The 21,912-nt window shown below is 49.3% G+C and overlaps 1 protein-coding gene across 1 annotated transcript; it reads right to left on the bottom strand.

Moving 5' to 3' along the window:
- Positions 1-7,207: 7,207 nt before the first annotated feature.
- On the bottom strand, positions 7,208-21,649 carry blmh (bleomycin hydrolase). Its single transcript, XM_067246359.1, has 12 exons — positions 21,528-21,649; positions 19,771-19,968; positions 19,413-19,522; positions 18,752-18,893; positions 18,498-18,586; positions 18,310-18,402; positions 12,296-12,451; positions 11,820-11,978; positions 11,599-11,666; positions 11,374-11,491; positions 10,184-10,253; positions 7,208-7,526 (listed from the first exon to the last, which is right to left on the bottom strand). Exons 1-12 carry the CDS (start codon positions 21,535-21,537, stop codon positions 7,378-7,380), a joined length of 1,362 nt encoding a protein of 453 aa, XP_067102460.1. The 5' UTR covers positions 21,538-21,649; the 3' UTR covers positions 7,208-7,377.
- Positions 21,650-21,912: the final 263 nt, after the last annotated feature.

Genomic DNA, 21,912 nt, shown 5'->3' with positions numbered 1-21,912 from the left:
TCTCTCTCTCTCTCTCTCTCTCTCTCTCTCTCTCTCTCTCTCTCTCTCTCTCTCTCTCTCTCTCTCTCTCTCTCTCTCTCTCTCTCTCTCTCTCTCTCTCTCTCTCTCTCTTGCCTCCCTCTCCCTTCAACCATCCTCCTTCTTACCCCGGTCTCTCTCCCCTTCTCTCTCACTCCGTCTTCTTCCGTTCTCTCTATCATCCTTTCAGCGAAGTCTATCTTTCTATTGATCTACAGTATGTGTTGTTCTATCTATCCTCTTCCGTCAATCTCTCCATTTCTCTTGAACTTTTTCCTTTTATGTCTTTGGTATGTTGGACTTGGTACGGTGTATTCTCTTTCTCTTAAGGAAGGTTGAACCCCTAGCAGACAGAAGCAGACAGGCAGGCAGGCAGGTTGGCAAGCAGGCAAAGACCGATCTTTCCCAGGCTAGTCCTTTAATTCCCAGAGAGACCATGTTAACTGGTGCTTTAAAGCACCTTGTACAATTTCGAGCCGTCTCTGCCACTCCAGTGCATGTGGGTTTATCCTGTGAAGCAGTCTCAGATGGAGCAGCAGCACCTTGTCTGGCAGAGCCCAGAAATCCTTTGCTTATCAGGATCTAATCTGGATCTGATTCCAGATGAATCTGGATTCCTTTACACATGCCTGCGTAAACCCTTACTGTGTGACCCTCTGGCACACTTTTCTCTACTTCCACCTCCCCAACTAATTGGTAAATAGAAGAGGAACAAAAAAAAAACTAAGATTTTCTGATTTTGTTCCCCATTTCACACTTGACTCCATGGCTGATGAGTTTGTGTGAATTATACAATAAGAGCAGTGAAAGAAAACGTAATTCACATTGCGAAACTCAACGAATCAGAAATGACTCAGGAAGTACTGTCCTTTCCCTAACCTAAAGAAAGCTTTTTTTGATCTGATCTGGTGGTTGGCTTCTTCAAATAAAGTGGAAGGAAATGGATGGAGACCCTTGCCTCCCACACCTCACCCCCTCTGTGAAGTTGACGACCTGTTCCAGAACGTCCATACGTCCACTCTGGTCAACTCTCGTCAACTCTCTCTTCTGGAACATTAAGCAGGGCCAAAACTTACATTAATCAAATACATAATCAACAACATCTTTAGCCACTTAGTTGCTGTTATTGTGGAGGAAATAACTTCACAGGTGGCATTTCTACACTACCCTGAAAGCACTTTATACTAGATTAGCTTCCATCTGATTTGGCAGTGCCTATCTCATGCCCGCCACTATGCCGTCGCCCACATGGAACCAAAACAAACCAGTCTGGGGAGTAAACCATTAAGGTAGGCATCTGAAAGCCTTGATATCAATCAAAAAGAAACATCAGCTCAACCCAGGATTGCTCCAAATGAGACATTACCGCTCTACTGTTTTAGGAAGCAAGGGTCCAACGCCAAGCAATGCTCCCTCTCCGTGGCGTTGGGGTGCAGTCCTTCCCGGGCAGAATACCATGAGCAGCTTAACCCTCTGCTGTCACCCACACACTCACCTCTTTCACACACAGTACAGACTGTGCGTCCTCCAACAGCTAACCATGTCACAATCACTTGGAATGGAGGGGGACAGAAGGAGCTTATCACCTTTTTGTCCCCAGCAAACTCAAACGAGTTACTCTACTAAGAAAATGTATGTTATCATGCTGTAACATCATGATTATGTGTTGGATCCGTTCTGTATCTGAACTTGAAGTGGAAGGGCTTGTTTTTCTTTTGAGTCAGTTCGTCACTTGGGGTTTAAATTCACAGAGATGGAGAACACCCAGCCCTTTTGAAATGTTTTCAATCAGCTACAAACTGCTACACTATATGTGGTCAGATATCTGATTATATTATCAATATGTCAGACAGTATATATATACGTATTTACATATACGTATATAGAGAGAGAGAGTGCAAGATATATATGCATACAGACCAAAGTAAACTTCTGTGTTGGGGTGTGAGGGAGGTAGAGCAGGAGAAAAAGAAAGAAAGTACGAAATGATGTGAAGTATAGTTCTCCCTGGTCTGGGGTCTGGAAGAAAAAATTAATTACTCCCTGAACTTGGTGACACTAATGTGTGAGAAAGCATTCCCTCTGTGTACTGAGTTACAAGGAGGAGGAGAGAGAGGGGGGGGGGGAGAGAGAGCGAGAGAGAAAGGAAGAGAGAGAGAGAGAGAGAGAGAGAGAGAGAGAGAGAGCGAGAGAGCAAGAAAGAAAGAAAGGAAGAGAGAGAGAGAGCGAGAGCGAGAGAGGAAAAGAGAGAAAACGGTGAGAAAGGCAGAGAGAAGAGGCGTGGCTAGTAAGAGAAGAGCTCGAAGACAGATAAAAGACAGGATATCAAGTAAGACGTAAGATGGGTTAAGACACAGACAGAGCTGGAGGTGAAGGAAACAGACAGCTTAACCTGACCAATCACATCCATTCCGAGCGTCTGTAGCTCCCTATCAGGAGCCAGAAATCCTGCCCCGCCCCTTCTTTCCCTCTTGATCACACTGCACCTCTATTTTATTTTCCCTGTAGATTCTCAACCCTCTCTATCCCCTCCGCATCTCTCACAGCCCTCTTCAAACCTATTTAATCTTCTGGACTTCATATTTTTTCATGCGCTTGGCTGGGTAGGATACAACCCCCTCTAGCAGTTCCAGGAAGAACTGCAGCCACAAACTCGGTCGAAGTCACCCCTCAAGGACAGATTAACAGTTATGTAGTTTGATGTGAGTGCTGGTCGATTGCAAATGACTCTTTGGTAAATAGCACACGGTGTTCTCAGGTTTTCTCTTTCGAAACGTGTTCTCATGGTCCATCACATTCCCCTGAGCCCTGGACGTGACAAGCATAATCAGAGAGGGTTTCCATGAAGCAACACACACACACACACACCAGAGAATAAGACTTTCCACAACACAGTCTAGATATGTGTTCAGCCTGGACTGTGTCAAACATATAGCCCTCTCTGACTCTCCATTAGTGAGTCTCCAAGCAAAAAACTGCCAGGAGATCACATCCTCCCCCCCCCCCCCCCCCATCTTGGATCATTAACATCAACAATCAGTTTAGAACATGGGCCAGGTTCTTGGAATCATATGTCGATCTCAACTATTTTGGTAGTTGCTCCATACATGTGTGATTGCATGAACATGTGTGTGTGTGTGTCCGTGGCGAAACAAACCCGTCGCATTGATCCCTGGTTCTGGACCTGCTTAGAACAAGTCCAAACTATTCTGGCACTGGAACGACGGAATATTCCTGTAGCTGCGTCCTCGGCACTGTCCGGAGCACCGTGTGAGCGATGTTACTATGGCGACGGCGAGAAGAGTGTCCTACCTGGAAGGGGTGGTGAGTGCTCCGTAGACCTCCGCTCAGTCAGGGCTCAGCATCTTTCATGACCAGGCAGGGGACAGACGCAGGCTCCACTCAGCAGCTAAGGCTTAGGAAAGGCCTCACTCTACTTGGCCTTGTTTAACACTCACACCCACACACAAACACACGGCCGATCACACGCACTAACGCTGATGCAAATACACACGCTCCCTGAGCTTTTGTAGGGGGCAGGGATCCCTTGCTCCTAATCCAACAAACATATTTCTGAAAAAGCAAAAGAAAGAGAGACAGAATCGGAGACAAAGCGTGAGAAAGAAAAAGAGACAGTGAGAAACAGAGGGAGAGGATGAGAGAGAGAGAGAGAGAGAGAGAGAGAGAGAGAGAGAGAGGAGAGGCCCTTGTCTGTGAGGCTGTGAGATTGCCCTGTCTGTCTGTAAGAAAAGTGACCCTCTTGCCGGCACCTGCACAAAGCCCTGCCAGGGACAGCCAAAAAGTCAACGGGAGTCTCCTGGCTTCACTGTGTGTATGCAAATGTGATACACAAAGACAGACAAAACTATTGGCCATTGTTATTTCGTAAATAACATCTCTTTCAAATACACACACACACACACACACACACTTACAGGGCTCTATGGAGTCTGTTCCAGTCTCCAATTCTTAATGCCTGTGTGGGTTAAGCGTCATTCCAATCTGTCTCAACTGAAGTACTGGGTTAATCCTTTTTAAAGATACACAACCCAACAGTGATAGGAGGACGACAGAGGAGACCATGGGAATGAGAAGGTGGGGGTGACAAAATAATGACACTGGTTCTAGGGTGGTGTGACTTTCCTGTTCAAAGAAACTATCCGTAAAACAAACACAAGCACTCTCACACACACACACTCGGGAGAAGGTGAACGGGTTATTGTTCGACAGAAAAACGTTGTGGATTGTGACCTGGACTTAACAGACTGATGACGTCAAACCTGGGGTTGATGTTTGTCTGGCTACTAGAGAGAGAGAGAGAGAGGTTGAGCGAAATACTATATATATGAGGAAAGGTAGACAGAGTAAACAGCTGAAATAGGAAAGAAGGATAGAGAGTAGGATAGAGGGTTGGGAGGAGGGTAGAGTGGTGGGTAGAGAGCATGGAGAGGGAGGTAGGGAGGAGGGTACAGTAGAGTTGAGGAGTATTGGAGGTTAAGGATTCAATAGTTAATTAGGCTGATACACACATCAGAGATGCCTGATGACATGCATAGACATAGATGCTGAATACCTGTAACAAGAAACCTAAACACTCATCTCCTCCAGACTCTGATTTAGAGGTTGGGCACATTCATGTAAAAAGTCTAACTACCTTAAAACATGTACCTTCTTAATGCCTCAAATACATTGCAACAATAAACTTTTAAACTGTTAGCTTCAACCGTACACCAAAAATCCACGCTGCCAAACATTTATGAAGACACACTGGTCAGCATCCCAGGGCAGTTGTGAAACCGGAGATTTGACAGCTTCGAGCGGAGAGCTGGGCAAGCATCTGTACTCCCGCCTCTAAATCATGTCGGTTCAAAGGAAAACACCAACTCTTCCAGGAAATGACCGAGGCTTTGACCAGACACCTGTCAATCAAGCTACCTATCATAGCCATCTACAAGCATATTCCCATTTCTCATGTAATTTATATTCAGACGGGGACATTTTCATTCTGACTGGAGTATAGTAAAGGGGGGAAATCTGCCGAGCGTGGGGACCAAAGACTGCACTATTGGGCCGGGTCAACTAGCAGACATCCAGGCTAAGCATGTGTAGAACGTTTTGTGTGTCATGACGTGCAAGAGAACTAAGAGACTCAATAGATGTCACTCTCTCTCTCTGGTTCAGTCTTGCACAAACACCAGACACATAACCAGACACACAACCAGACACATAACCTCAATCTCCTCATGCATCTCTGTCACCGTTCGTTTCTCACTCCGCTATCTGAGCACAGGGGAAATCTAGAGGCCTCCGAAGGGGCTGAACAGAGGTGGAGACTACAGAGAGGAGAGGATAAGGGGTTTTCTGCCCTTGTCTGTACAGGGATCTGTGGAAACTGGAATGATTTCGCTGTGAAAAGAAAGGGTTGTTTTTAGAATCCCAGTGGGAGGCAGCCTTCATTGCATCTAACTACCCCACTACGTCGTCTTCACCCCATCTAACTACCCCACTACCTGTCGCCTTCACCCCATCTAACTACCCCACTACCTGTCGCCTTCACCCCATCTAACTACCCCACTACCTGTCGCCTTCACCCCATCTAACTACCCCACTACGTCGTCTTCACCCCATCTAACTACCCCACTACCTGTCGCCTTCACCCCATCTAACTACCCCACTACCTGTCGCCTTCACCCCATCTAACTACCCCACTACCTGTCGCCTTCACCCCATCTAACTACCCCACTACCTGTCGCCTTCACCCCATCTAACTACCCCACTACCTGTCGCCTTCACCCCATCTAACTACCCCACTACCTGTCGCCTTCACCCCATCTAACTACCCCACTACGTCGTCTTCACCCCATCTAACTACCCCACTACCTGTCGCCTTCACCCCATCTAACTACCCCACTGCCTGTCGCCTTCACCCCATCTAACTACCCCACTGCCTGTCGCCTTCACCCCATCTAACTACCCCACTACCTGTCGCCTTCACCCCATCTAACTACCCCACTACCTGTCGCCTTCACCCCATCTAACTACCCCACTACCTGTCGCCTTCACCCCATCTAACTACCCCACTGCCTGTCGCCTTCACCCCATCTAACTACCCCACTACCTGTCTCCTTCACCCCATCTAACTACCCCACTGCCTGTCGCCTTCACCCCATCTAACTACCCCACTACCTGTCGCCTTCACCCCATCTAACTACCCCACTGCCTGTCGCCTTCACCCCATCTAACTACCCCACTACCTGTCGCCTTCACCCCATCTAACTACCCCACTACCTGTCGCCTTCACCCCATCTAACTACCCCACTACCTGTCGCCTTCACCCCATCTAACTACCCCACTACCTGTCGCCTTCACCCCATCTAACTACCCCACTGCCTGTCGCCTTCACCCCATCTAACTACCCCACTACCTGTCGCCTTCACCCCATCTAACTACCCCACTACCTGTCGCCTTCACCCCATCTAACTACCCCACTACGTCGTCTTCACCCCATCTAACTACCCCACTGCCTGTCGCCTTCACCCCATCTAACTACCCCACTGCCTGTCGCCTTCACCCCATCTAACGATTCCTGTCCTCTCAAACCTGTCCTCCTAATCTCTGGTTCCTGCCCTCATTCTTCCCCCTCTGGGCCCTGCCAGTCCCTGCACTCACCCCAGAGTGAACCCATCACAGACTCTCAGCTAGCTGCTGAGCTAGCTCTCCCCTCCCCGCCACAGGCCTGTCTGAGGTGGCTATAACTCAACTGATTAGCCCCGTGCCTTAGAGGTCAGGGGTCAGGCCCGCCTTGTCGCTTCCCGTCTTGCCCAGCTACTCCCGATTGGCTATCTAGCAGCAAAGAACACGGAGAGAACAGGGAGATATCGGTGAGAGGAGGAGAGGAAGGGCAGGGGGGCGGGAGGGTTAGAGGTGGGGGTTAGCCATGGTTTAAATCACTCTGCTGGACATGATGTTGGCCGAACATCGCCGTGTGACGGAGAAAGGAGCGCTGGAGCAGGACGTGACCCTGGGACATGGTGGAGGTTATCAGGCACACAGAGCTGTCAGCACGCTACACACCAGAGAATGTTGACGCAGTTTAAAACATGGAACAGGACAACCTCTGAACTCTGAATCTCTCACAGGAATAAGACACACCACAGGACGAAATAAAGTTAGGCCGGAGACATACGAGTCCAGTAAAAAAGAAAACAAAAACTTTATTTTGTCTAGAACAGGCTGTGGTGGTTTGAGGAAGGGTGGGGGGGCGTGGTCTATGGAGAGGTGGAACCAGAGTGGTGGGGCGGAGTCAAACAGACCATGGGGACAAGGCGGGGCGGGGCTGTGAGAGTTGGGTTGCCATAGTTATGCCAGGGCTCCCATTGGGTCCCAGGCAGGAAGTACGATGGGATCCTGTTGCATCACATCCAGGACCTCAGGAGGGATATATTTCTTGTCCACCACCACCTCGTAGACATACTCAGAGAACCAATCATCAGTCATGATCAGATAACCTGCAGACAGACAGACAGACAGGATCAACAGATTATTATTACCAATATATGACCTATTAATGGAGATAGGACGGTGGAAATGTGTAGACTTCATGAGTATCTTAATGCATGATCACAAGGTTCAAATACCAACATGCAAGTTTTCCACTGCCTCTAAATCATCTCTACAGACGCCTCTCCGACAGATGAACTGCAAACATAAGGCCGAGAGGGAGGAAGCGGAGGGAGAGGAGAGGTGGAGTGTGAGTGCTCTCCGTCGTCACCCATGTTGCTAACAGCCATTGTTCTATCAGGACCCCCGTCCCCCCCACCACCACATAACCACTTCCACCCTGAACGTCACTCAGTCTCGGCTGCTCTCAGCTCCTGAACCCCACCCTGACAGATGGGCCCGGCGCTGGGGCCGTGCACGTACTCAGACGCCTCCTAATTCCCTCGATACACGCATTCCCCTTCCCGCACCCACCCACCTTCCACCCGCGCAGACCCAAAACAACATGAATTCAAATTGTTAAGAACGGATTATACAATTTCCTCATGATCCCCCCCCCCCCCCCCCCAAAAAAAAGGGGAGTAGTGATAGATGGAGGCTTCCATTCTCTCCCCTCTAGAAGCTCTGAATACTTTCAGAAGTGCCCTGGAGCCGCCTGATCCAGCCCAGGGCTGCAGAGCCCTCGTTCCCAGGAAGCACGCACATGCAGACTCAACACACATGGACATTCTCTCTTTCCCCCTCGCCGCGTCTTTGTCTCCCTCTAATCTATCTCACTCTCTCTCAGACAGTGGGGCGCACGTTCAATCAAGAGAGCTTGCTGGGAATGTGTCGAGTAGCTACAGCAGGAAAAACTCGATGATCGTAGTATTCCTCCTTTATCGTTGCCTCCTCTATGTGCCCATCTAGGTCTACTGCCTCCACCAAACTCGTATAACACACACACACACACCCACACACACTCTGACAGATATCTTAGTACTGGTCTCGAGCAGCTGCTTAAAGCTGGGGGCCAGATTCTGAATGCGTGCTTCGCTCCTCTCCCAGTGACTGACTGACTGCATCACTCCCCGCTGACAAGCTGACTTATCGACGACGTCACTGTGACCAGCGGAACGTGCAGGAGGTCACAACAATGCCCCAGGATTGGCCGTGTCTATGGTTTCAGTGTTTGTGCGTGTTCTTCCTGGAAGCGTTGGGCGGCGTTTGTGTATAGCGTCATTATTTGTCTTAACAGGAGGGCAGATGTGCTGCCTTCTCTTCAGACAGACATTTGTGATGTACCCGGCCAGCCGCCATTTTGTTTTAGCCGAAGACTGTTCTGGACTGGGCCATACAGAACTGCTGGGACAGAGCAACAACAGAACAGAATAGGCTCGATGCGATTGTTATAAGTCGGCTCCTGTCTCCTCCTGAGACATTTATTTTCAATCCTTTGGTCACTGGTGAACGAATCACTTGAACACATAAATACAAGTCTGTAGTCAACAGTAACACGATCTTCCGAACATGGGAATAATAATCAGAGAACAGAAAAAACCCTCCTTGTGGTGACTTCTGCCAGTGTGGGAGAACAAATATAAGAGGTCATATATAACATGAGGAAAAAGTGTTAAGGCAGGATATTGCAGAGCACATAAATATCCACAATGTCAAAATGAAATAGCACACCTCAGAGAGGGGGGGATATAACCCACATTGTGAATACGTGTATAATAAAGTGTGAGCACGACAGTCGGAGAGCTGGAACTATCAATCTAGTGAAGCTAGCCTTTGAGAGGCAGGCGGCTGGGAGTTGTAGTCCACAGTACAGTAGATCCCATAACAGGGTCCCGGGGGACGACTTAACCCTACGGGTCACAAAAACACATTTTCCTTTCCTCCCTCTTCCATCGTGATGACAGCCCCCCCCCCCCTTCTCTCTCTCCCTCCAACTGTCTCCCCAGCCCCAGCATCTCTGCCGACAGCCCTCCTCTGTCATTTGTTTTCCATAACTTTATTAATACGTCCGCGGGATGAATAGGAAGCAGCAGAAATCCCTTCACACGGGTGTTTATGGAATATGATAGGCGTGCTAAGATGTTTCGTTTGCAGAACATCCCCGCTGGGTTTGCCTCCATATGCAGATGTGGTGAGGTGAATGTGCAAGGGAGTGGGAGTGCACATGGAAGTTAACTGAAATAACCCTCTGTAATCTGCCCTGGAATGTAGAGCTCAGCAGTGTGTGTGTGTGTGTGTGGTGTGTGTGGGTACGGGAGGGGGGGTAGTGGTCAAGGGATGAAGATAGAAATGTGTGTGGGGGAGACCGACACAAAGATGGACAGAGGGTGAGTTTGTTCTCCCCCGCCCCCTCACTCTGTCCATCTGAGGGAGACTAGGTGAATGGGCAGACAGGACCACGCTCCAGATAGCCATGACCAGGGGCAGGTCCGCTCTCCCGGCAGCCAATTAAAGCTTCATAAAGAGACTAGTCAGGAGGAGGCCATTCTCACTAATCCTGCAAACAGGAAGAGAGCGGGTCTCTCTTCACTACCCTCCTGTCTGGAAGGAAGCCGGTGAGACGGCACAAGGCCTCGTGAGAAAGAGAGGCTCCGCTCTGCCTCCCCTAACCCTAACCCTTGGTGTTCTCTGTGTGTGTGTCGGGGGGGGGGGGGGGGGCTCTCACCTTTATTCCCACGGTCATCTCCCCAGGAGTTCTCCACCCTCCACTTCTCATACCCCCCATCTTTCCCATCCTGAGAGCAAGCGAGAGGCAGAGGAGGGACAGACAGCGAGAGAGCAAGAGAGAGACAGAGATAGAAGAGAGGGAGGGAGAAACAAAGGGGGAGAGAGAGAGACACACACACACACACACACACATGTTTAGAACATTAAGAACAGACACCCGGTGGATGTTCTGGGTGGATAGACAGAGTGAGGGAGGTTATCTGTGTAGCCTGGGAGAGACAGGTGGTCGAAACACCAGTTCAGTAAACTGGGGGGTGAGAAGAACACTGCAGCTATCCCACAATAAGAACACTGCAGCTATCCCACAATAAGAACACTGCAGCTATCCCACAATAAGAACACTGCAGCTATCCCACAATAAGAACACTGCAGCTATCCCACAATAAGAACACTGCAGCTATCCCACAATAAGAACACTGCAGCTATCCCACAATAAGAACACTGGAGCTATCCCACAATAAGAACACTGCAGCTATCCCACAATAAGAACACTGCAGCTATCCCACAATAAGAACACTGCAGCTATCCCACAATAAGAACACTGCAGCTATCCCACAATAAGAACACTGGAGCTATCCCACAATAAGAACACTGCAGCTATCCCACAATAAGAACACTGGAGCTATCCCACAATAAGAACACTGCAGCTATCCCACAATAAGAACACTGCAGCTATCCCACAATAAGAACACTGCAGCTATCCCACAATAAGAACACTGGAGCTATCCCACAATAAGAACACTGCAGCTATCCCACAATAAGAACACTGCAGCTATCCCACAATAAGAACACTGGAGCTATCCCACAATAAGAACACTGGAGCTATCCCACAATAAGAACACTGCAGCTATCCCACAATAAGAACACTGGAGCTATCCCATAATAAGAACACTGGGAATGCTGTGCAGCTGTGACAGAGAAGAAGAAAATAAAAAAAGAGGAGAGGACCTGCTGACAGCTGTGGTTACTTACTGAGGGAAATTGAAAGCAATTTTTTTTAAACTGCAGCCGATTAGACCACTATAAACAGGCCAGATACTTTTTGATGAAAAAAACCATTGCGATTAGGGACATGTGTGAAAGGAGATTTGTGTGTGTGTGTGCGTGTGTGTGTGTGTGTGTGTGTACCTTGTCAGTGACCGCAGTGAGGATCATAGCGTGGGTCATCATGGAGTCTCCAAATATCAGCCTCTCAGCCTTGGACAGATTCTTCACCGACACGCCAAACACCAGCTCATGGTTGAACCTTCACACACACACACACACAAAAGTAATCATTAAAATTGCATGGACAAAAACAAGTAAACCGTCTGTGCTGTATGCACAAAAACAGGCACGCGAAACAATACTTACACGTTCATGTCATTGATGCCCAGTTTTCCGTGGAAATGCTTTCCTACATCACAGCCGAACCACACAGCCTGGATCAGGACAACACACACACACATTAGAGAATTGCAATAAATTATATAAACTGTATAATGATTCATATAGAAATTCAAGCAGGCCCATTTACACACACACACACACACACACACACACACACACACACACACACACACACACACACAAACCTCTCCCTCCTTAATGGACTCTGCAGCAGCTTTCTTGAGCAGCTGGATTGGCTGGTTGTTGTACAGTGTGTTGTGACCTCCCACCATGTTGCCCAGGAACTCCACACTGTAGAGCTTCCCATAGGGGTTCTGAGGCCTGGGGTCGTTCACCAGACAGATCTGCAGCAAACACAACACATCTGTTACGTCTCCAACATAAAGGAGGGGTCTAAGATCGTAGGAGCCACCAGGCAGATCTACAGAAACCGGTCAAATAGACCTGTTACACTGTACAACCTCCCACAGGGACCCACCCATCCAAATCAGGACAAAGGAGAACTCTGAAAAGAAAGAAGTGATGAAATGTTGCGGGAGAAGTCGGCTCGCACATCCACAGCTGTGTGGGGCCGCGTCTGCAGGGGAGAGTGTGTGTCTGCGAGGGTCCCGGCTGGGCCGGGGGGAGGAGGACGTGGGTGCTGAGGGTGGGATCTGCCTACCTTGTCCTGGACGTTGTACAGGGGTTTGACGTGCTCCCGGTAGAACTCCTGTGGGGACATGGGGCCCATACGGTGGAAGTTCTTGTCCTTGTCTCTGTACTCCCAGCAGATCGTCTCGGGGGGGCTGCCCAGACACACACTGGCCACCCGGAACACCTGGAGAAAACACACACACACACACAAGACAGAGAGGGTTGGTCAAGATTTAAGACGGAGTATTCAAAGTTGACTTGTCCAGGAAGATAGACAGGAAGTGATTGGGCAGCGTGTGGTTAATCCTCTAGCTTCTCCGTTGTAGCCTGAAGCTCCCCTAAGGTCAGACCAGAGACGACCCCTGCACCTCAAGAGTCACAGCATAACACAACATACCCTTTTAACACCTCCACCATCACCCCTCTTTGCAAATAGCTATTTGGAGGATATCCTCCGAGCCAAACGCTCCCCTCGCCCCCCCAACGTTCCTCCGTCTCTGTGTGTCTTCCTGCGGTCTCTCTCTCCTCCCTCGCCCCGCTCCGGTTCTGGTCCCGTTTCTCAGAACCGGCCTTCCGTACACACCGATAGAGTAATCTCAGGAATTTCCTTCTCTCTTCTCCCAGGGTTTGGGTATATAAATACATATGCTTTCGCTATCACACGCGACCGGGGCGCTAAGGCTACTGCCAGAAAGGCGGCCATTGTCTTGGGTAGATAAGAGAGTCAGGCCTGGTGATAACTAACTAATTACAACGGATAAATCACCAACACGCACCCTTGGCATGCTGACAGGACTGAGTGGTCCTCACGGTGTAGGGGGCCGACCATACATCGACGGCCAGTTACGTGACCTCCGCCTATATTTACGAGGGCGCCCTGTCGACTTTTGACTGTTTTCATTTACATTTGACTAAATCCAGACGAATTAAAGTCACGGCGGGGTTGAAAAATAGAGCAGGCAGAGGAGGGGGGGGGTTATGTTTGGCTCGGAGGCGTCTCACCAAAGCGGCTCACCGAAGCTCTGGGGCTCCTGGCTGCTGTTTTTCCACTGTATCAACAGCACTTAAACTGCTAATGACATTCCTGGCTTCAGGTCGATATGAGGGCGGTTCTCTCTCAACCATCCCCCCCCCCACCCCGCCCGCCCACCTTCCCAGAGCCCTCAGAGTAAACCCTCACCTTTTACACACACTGGGATGGCACGAACATAGGCAGCGCGCTTGCACACGTATCCTTTCAAGCTGGGTTTGTTTCCACTGTCCGGTGGCCCTGGAAGGCAGGCCAGACGCCAGAGGTGCCCGTCCCTAGAGTCTGTTTACCCAGATGCCCCAGGCACACAAACAGCCTCTTCTGCCCCCTGCGCCCCTCTGTCTTGCCACGCCTCCCATCACTCTCCCAGGCTTGGCAGGTTAAATAAACGATGGCACTGCCAAACCCAACACGGCAGACCTGGAGGCCAGGGCTGACACACACAAGGACTGCTCGGAACAATGAGACAGACCCCCCTGACGTCACGGCAGACCTCACAGTCAATATTGGAACACCTGTCCTGAAAGGACATACCGCCAGGGAAGTATGGACACACAGACAGATAGATAGAGAGGGAGGGAGGGAGGGGAAGAAAGAAGGGAGGGAAGGAGAGGAAGACAGAAAAGGAGGCAGGGATGGAAAGACGGAGAGGGTGGGTAGCTGACAGACTTAGGAGAGAAGGACAAGAAGGTGGCACACAGACAGAAAGCTCTGTTTGTCCCCACCCCTCTCCCCCTTTCAGGAAACAGACAGACATCATTCAGGGGGAACAAGCCAACAGGGGTGTGTGTGTGTGTGTGCGCCCACAAGTGTCTGATGAAGGGAGAATTACGAGTGCTGGTCTGAGCCAGACACTGACTGTGTGTGTTTGTGCAAGCGTTTTTACAAACCCTTTTTTTTATGTGTGTGTTTGTCAGCCGACATAATTCCACTCCCTGTGTGTCTCTCTAAAGGAGCTACGCACTCCAGACTCCAGACAGAAACACATTCAGTGTTGTGAGTTTTGATTCTAGGCAGGCATCTTTCAGGCTACCTCAGTGTCCAAATATAGATATGACGTGAGAGCCATAGTCACACAAACAGGTTACAACCCATTGAAATCTGAGACCACGCAGTCTTTGGCCTGGCTTTGAACAGGCATCTTCAAGGCCACCCGCTGGTCGTGTCCCAGCCCAGAAGGTTTAAATTAGGGGCCTTATTGGACAGCACGGCAGGGATCAGCTGGTATTGACCAAAACAGGAAGTTGACCCCGGTGGAGTGTTTGTTCGGGGGGGAAACAACCTCCGTGCATTACCCCGGCCGGCTGTAGGATTGGTCCTATTTATAAACAACGCAGACATATCCATCTTCATTGAGAAACCCTCAAATGACAACAATTAACGAAAGCGGACGTCCTGTTAAACCTGCAATGTAGCTTTTCAATTCTCAACGTGTTTCCTCTTCCAGAGGTTTACACTTACCGTGTCCCCCCTTCATGGATCTGATAGGTGCCTCCCGCTCGTGTCCAGCCCACCTAGCATGGAACTAATGCTGGCTGCCCCCTTGTTGCCCAGATGTTGCTGCTGCTGGCGGTACTGTGCGGGAACCAAAGCCAGCTGGGGGTAATAGGGCCTGCAATTGGCCTGGCAGGGGCATCTGGGTCCGGATCTGTCTATAGCGTGATGGCTAGCTGGCAGTTATGGTAGCCCGTTTGCATGTCTCCCAATGTAAACACAGAGGAAGCCTGCACGCTAGCAGTTAGCATCGTCCAAAGCTCTGCCTCCTTCTCATTGCATGTGTCGTTTGTTTACAGGTGTCCTGTTGCTCAAACAAGCGTGCAGAGGCAAACAAACAGAAACCGTGGCAGCAGGACGGGACACCTAGCAGTGACGGTTGTTCAGGACCTGCCTAGGAACTCTGCTTCCCCAGACTCCAGTCCTAGACCCCTGGCCTTGAACCCTGCCCTAGACCCCTGACATCCTCTCTCAGAACCAGCAAGCATTTTGCAATCTAGAATGCATGTTCTGTTTTCACTGCTCTTTTCATAACGTCCCCGGACATCTAGTATTGTACATGAAAATGTAAGCAAATGACACACGCATCAGCGGTTTGGGTGTGAGAAACTCCCTCAGTTGATTGGAACTGTCATGCCGCATAAACAGAAAACACATGGGGTCTTTACAAATCACAGCAAAACACAGCGAACACATAGCGAAATACGAACTGACGGCTCGAGTGGGACTTCTCTCTGTCCTGGAGTCCACCTCCATGAGCCAACACACATGCCTTCCTCTGGTAGGACACGTCCAATTGGACGCTCCATGGTCTTCACACGCTTACCATCCGGTCCTTCCCACTCCTCCAAGAGCCCCGACGTGTCGTTCTCCGACGTGGCGTGGAGCTGAACACGTTACGTGCAGTTCATTTGCACGTGGGCGAGTGTCTCAAAGAGTCCTGGCTGAGCCCTTGTTGAGATGGAGGAGATGTCAGTCCCACTTTAGGGGGCAGAGCACTGATGTTGAACACGTACGCACCGCACGGGGCTCCGACACGGAGCTGGTGTACATCACTCCACATCACACACGCTCTGCATGACAGGCCGACCGGGCCCATGCAGATCTCCTTCTTCAATGAGACCACTCGAGGTGCACTTGATTTAGGTGACCTTATCTGCTGCATGGGTAACAAAGAGCTAATCCCGTTGGTGCCGTCACGCCAGGTGGCCTAAATCAAGCCACCCAAAGCGAATGAATTGATAAGTAACAGAAAGTCCTGTGGTGTTTCCACCCAGGGCTCCTGCCAGGCCCTCATTTACGCTTTTAGCCCAGAACGGCAAAGGCGGGTTCAAAGACCGGACTTCTCTCAGATGTTGTCTCGTAGAAAATCTCCAGAGCTGCTCACACACACACACACACACACACACACACTCTTTGTCGGGCAGTGAAGGAGTTGGACGCAGCTTCCAGGAAAGAGGCTCTTACTGTGGTTCTAAACCCAAAACATAGATAAAACACTGGGACAGGGCCTGTTTCACCCTTTTACTTTGGCCGTCAAACAAAGTACACTAACGTTTCATCAGAGCATGAACGTAGTAGATTAATTCTTTTTCAAAGCTGATGAGTGCTGCCATACATCTTTGGATGTTGGTTTCTGAACTTCTTAATAGGCCCTCGGCCTCGGAGCCACAACAAGCCTGCCAAGCCTGCGACCGGAGCGGTAATCCACTGTAATAACCATGCAACCATGTCGGGCATGTTGGTGACTGTCTACCGTGACAACATCCTTAGCGTGTAATGATAAGCATGAAAAGGGGGAGCTGGTTGTGGGCAAGGCTAATTAATGACTAATAACTTGCCAATCTCCGAACATCAGCGTGTGGCGTAATCTAATCAACGAGCGCTGGCTAATTAGCGCGCTCCTCGTCAGCTCCAGCACAGCACAATGGCCCTCACTATACCTCTCCACAAGGCATCTTCTCGGCGACCCCTCCATGTGTTTGACACTCCGTTTGTTTCCTACAGCGTCCCCCCTCCCCCTCCCGTCCTCCCCCTCCCGTCCTCCCTCCCCCGTCTTCTCGCCCATCCTCCCTCCCCCGTCCTCCCTCCCCCGTCCTCCCTCCCCCGTCCTCTCCCCCCCGTCCTCTCCCCCCCGTCCTCTCCCCCCCGTCCTCTCCCCCCCGTCCTCTCCCCCCCGTCCTCTCCCCCCCGTCCTCCCTCCCCCGTCCTCTCCCCCCCGTCCTCTCCCCCCCGTCCTCCCTCCCCCGTCCTCTCCCCCCCGTCCTCTCCCCCCCGTCCTCCCTCCCCCGTCCTCTCTCCCCCGTCCTCTCCCCCCCGTCCTCTCCCCCCCGTCCTCTCTCCCCTGTCCTCTCTCCCCCGTCCTCTCCTCCCCGTCCTCTCTCCCCCGTCCTCCCTCCCCTGTCCTCCCTCCCACATCCTCCCGCCCGTCCCCCTCGCCTCCCTTTTCTCGCCGTTCCAAGCGGAACCGAACACACCTCCCCTGCTCTCTTTGAACCCGGAGCTTCGTTACACAAAACAAACTGCTTCCAGGTGGACAAACAAACAACGTTGACAAACCCATAACCCCCCCACCCCACCCCACCCGCCCCTTCACCTCCCCCCTGGCCAGTGCATGAGCGGCAGCCGGGAGTACTGGAAGGGTTGCACAACCAGAGAGGGAAGTGTTTGGGGGCATCCACACTGGCTGCTGCAGAGACACATAGCTGTTGAAACAAGCAGGCAGCCACACACACCAGCACACCCACACACGCAGAGCCCCAACACAGGCTGCAGGAGAGCCCCTGCATGTACCGTTCTCTCTGGGGATATTGACTGACTGGCCTCACACACATATATATATATATATGACACATCAACACTCACGTATAGAGTGTGCACGGAGCAAGCGGATGCACAAGTGCTCGTACACACACACACACACACACACATGTGCGTGTGTTACATACACCACCAGTTTCATTCCCCTCATCGTCTTATTATTTCTGAAGACCAAATTGCTTTTGTCATTCAATGTCAGGGGCTACGTGATAAAGGGCTTGTTTATGGAACATTCTGTCATCGACTTGGTGAGTCGTGTGTGAGGGTGTGCTTTTTCACACTTCCTCACAATCGCACACAACTCGTTTTTCAGAAAAGCATAGAGAAAAAAGTAAAGAGACTGGAATTTCACATTTTCACCCGTAGATTCAAAACATTATGACGTACTGTATGTTTGGAGAATGCAATAAGATTAGTAGACATGCTCAGACTCGACACATGAGCAACACCATATCATACTGTTTGAAAACAGTCACATCAATACAAGACATGTATTTGAGTTTAAACTATAGATACTTCTCTTACATAATAGAACACAACTATTGGGATCTAGTTGCTTCTGTCTTGGTTCGGTCTTGAGAGCCATGTCTTGTCCTACAGCGCCCTCCACTGGCTAAGTGGGGCAACTGAGTCTAAAGTTAGGCCAAGAGTGAACATGTGGAATAGAAAAAGAGAGAGGGGATGTGAGTGTGTGTTACCTCTTCAATCATGGTGTCTATGGCATCAGACAGCTCCGCTTTGGTCGAGTCACTGGCCACCATGTTCCTCAGTCGTAGACAGTACTCTCTCAGCTAGAACACACCGGAACATAACATTTGTGTGAGTGTGTGTAGCGAACGTGTGTGACAGAGAGTGAGTGAGAGAGTGACTGGGCGAGGTGAGCCACCTTGTGGTTGAGGATGTCGTTCATTCTTCGCGAGGCCTCGGAGCTGTGGGACTCTGGAAAGCACTTCTTTGGGATCACTCCATACTTTTCTGTTGTGATAGAAACAGGGCAATGACGTGCAATTACACACCCGATTATCTCTATGTATTGGGACTCATATGAGCACTGGAATTGAAAGAAAGCACCTGGAGAAAAAAACGTACATCAAGACAGAGAGAAAGGGAGGTTTGAGCAAGAACCGGTTGAGAACTGACCAATGAGATTGACCAGCATGTCCCACTGTCCCCCGTCATTGGTTGGATTGGAGAGCAGAAACTGCACCAGGCGACCGTCCACAGGCTCCTTCCTCTGGGCCGTCTCCACACACGCCTGCAGGAAGTAGTAGCAGCGCTCCACCTGGACGGGGGGGGGGGGGGAGAGTGGTGAGATAAGGAGAGCGACAGGAAAGGTTAGCGAGGGCAAGTACAGACAGAGGGACAGAGGGACAGTGGGAAGGAGCAGGGGGTGACCCACGTAGAGGCAGGTGAATAGAAAAGGACACGTGGAAAGACAAAAAAGAAGGATGGAGGGCGAGAGACCGATAGAAAAGGCGAGAGAAAAGAAGCGAGAGAGGGCAGGAGAGAGGTCAGTGTGACGGAGTAGGAACCAGGAAGTCATTGTCGAGCAGACAGAGCAGAGCACACAAAGAGGGCTTTAAGTGAGACAATGAGTGTCATGGTAGGACGCAGGGCCACGACAACACAAAGCCAGCAAACACACACTGACTGAAACAAGTTCACACAAATCAAGCACTGAATGTAAACAAACACAGAGGTTGTCTATAGCTTACCTGGCCAGTGCAGCAAGAGCACAATATACACAGAACGAAAAAAACAGAACCTGGGACAATTAGCCAACGGGCGGCTTCTGCCTTACCTTGTCCCAAAAGAAGAGGTAGGACTGACTGAACTCAAACTCTTCAATATTAAACTTTTTCATGAAAGGAAGTCGCATGACGTTGAGGCACGAGAAGATCCAACATCTCCCTGAAATCCAATGAAATTAGTCCAGTTATATGTCAATTGTTGCCATCGGCTGCATCATCATCATAGTCAACATCCTTATCATCACTAACTGAACAGAGTTGACCCATTTCTGGGCAGGATCTTCCAGTAGGCTTTGTCGACATTCAGGTGCACATGTCTGAGCTTACCTGAGTGCTTCTGGATCGAGTGCTTGGTGACTGACATCAGTAACGATTTAGGCCTATAGGGGTGGGCAGATGTGGGCCTACCTGAGTTTTTCTGATTGGTGACAGGCTTGCCCTCTGTGGGGATGGTGTGCTGGAAGATGTGGACAGTGTCCTGGACAGTCTGCCGATGCAGACACACTTCCAGTGGGTCGATGCAGGTGGACACATTCTGGGCCAGCAGGTAGCGTGGCTCCGCGCGCAAGCGCTTCACGAAAGATGTGACCTTCTCCTGACTCAAACCTCGAAAGGGGAAGGAGGGGGGTGGAGAGGAAAGGAAGGAAGGAAGGAAGGAGGGGGAAAATATAGAAAGGTTGGATGGGTGTGGAGAAATGGAGGAAGTGGAGAGAGGAAGGAGTGTGAAGGAAGGAAGGAAGGAAGGAAGGAAGGAAGGAAGGAAGGAAGGAAGGAAGGAAGGAAGGAAGGAAGGAAGGAAGGAAGGAAGGAAGGAAGGAAGGAAGGAAGCAGAAGAAGGAGAGAAAGGGAGTGGGGGGGGGGAAAGAGAATTTGTATTAACTTTTATATATATATATATATATATATTTTTTTTTAATTGCATATAAGCAGCACAATAATTTGGCACCGTTCTGGCCTAGGCACTTCTTCCTAATATCTTGAAGGGGCAATCCCAGCCTTTAAACGTGGACTAAACATGAAATAATATAAATTGGGTGCATAATTAAACAATAAAGTACACCCTTGTGTAGAGATATTTTACTTTCAGAGTAAAAAGTTGTGCATGCTGCCATCTCTATTATTTTCCATGACAGCAGGTTGAAACAGGCTGCAGTGTGAGATAGGATTGCAACATACATAGTTGGAATTATTCCAACAAGAAAAGATTTACATTTATGTTTCACTTTCATTGGGGGGGGGGGCAATGTGCGCAAGAGTGGGGGGTGTATCACCAAGCAAACACGCGATAGGCTGAGCCCGTTTCAAAGTATGTCACTGTCTCTTTCTACATAATGCAAAAACATGAATGGGAGCTACTGACAGCATCACACGTTTTCTATGGAGTGGGGTCAAATGCAGTATGCTATGGTGACTTGCAACTTTACATGCAGTCTACAGGTCCATCAACACAATGGTCTTTTACACCTACGCTCTTTTTAAACACCCATTTTTTTCTAAACACTTATACCGAATATCTATCAAACTACACATAAAACTCAATATGGTTAGAACAGGGTAATAAAACACAATAATGGTCATAACGTCAAAGTCCCATAATCTCCCTTGTTCTTATTTTAAACTATGGCATCTGGCTATTCATCTGACAGTCGGGCTGTTTTACATATACTAGCAACAATAGATGTTTTTATATTTGAAAAGGCTAAGGCAAATAGCTACGGTGTTTCGGTTAAATCATTGAGAATGACTAAATGTTCTTAACGACTTGCTATCTAGCTGGCTAGCAAGCACAGTCATTGCATACCCTGTAGCTAATAGGTACATGAAGCGTTACCTAGTTTTAATGAAACACTATATAACTTTTGAAAAAGTTTGCAATTTTTTTAGATCATGAACACCACACAGGGAACAGCAAGCATAGTTGGGAACACAATTAGCAAGACATTATATTGTTGTTGGACTTATACAGCTACACCAAAGATTACATACAGTTAGATGATTGGCTAGTAGCCTAAGCAGTGTCCGCAATGACAAGCTAGCTGGCTTTAGCTATGCTAATGTATATTGCTAGTGCTAACCTGTTCTCAGACACGGAACACAAATTGAGCTCACTTTCAATCTATAAAAGTGACAATGAATGAAACAAAATCAAATAACTGTTAACTCACCAGTCTCCATGTTTCCTAAGAGGGTTAGCGAGTGTTTACAATATTCCTAAAAGTCACCGACTCTTTGTTTATCTCATTCGCCGACAGCCAGTCAGTTTCAGTCCGATCAGCGCTCCGGAAACAGGAAAGGGAATGCACGAAAATGGTTACAGTGTAGCCCAGCCTGGTGTAACCAGTACGGCCTATGTAACAACACATCACACTAACTTTCTATCCCATATTTCACCGAAGATTCTTCTATTTCTAACTACTTTTAATGCATTTGTTTTAAAACTGGATGGTTATATTGCTCTGATATGTGTACATTTGTAGAAGTTATCCTTTAATAGTAGGTTATTACTATACCATAGTCTTCTAGTCATTATGGTATGAACAAAATATACTA

The sequence above is a fragment of the Osmerus mordax genome, chromosome 11 (assembly GCF_038355195.1).
Source record: "Osmerus mordax isolate fOsmMor3 chromosome 11, fOsmMor3.pri, whole genome shotgun sequence".
Lineage (NCBI taxonomy): Eukaryota > Metazoa > Chordata > Actinopteri > Osmeriformes > Osmeridae > Osmerus > Osmerus mordax.
Note: the sequence above shows the minus strand (reverse complement) of the source record. Positions and strands in the feature narration are given on the sequence as shown.

Coding starts and splice junctions, on each gene's coding strand:
- blmh (XM_067246359.1), bottom strand. Junction 18,894..19,412: donor ACCTCTTCTTTTGGGACAAG/GTAAGGCAGAAG, acceptor CCCCCCGTCCAG/GTGGAGCGCTGCTACTACTT. Junction 18,587..18,751: donor CATGCTGGTCAATCTCATTG/GTCAGTTCTCAA, acceptor CTATCACAACAG/AAAAGTATGGAGTGATCCCA.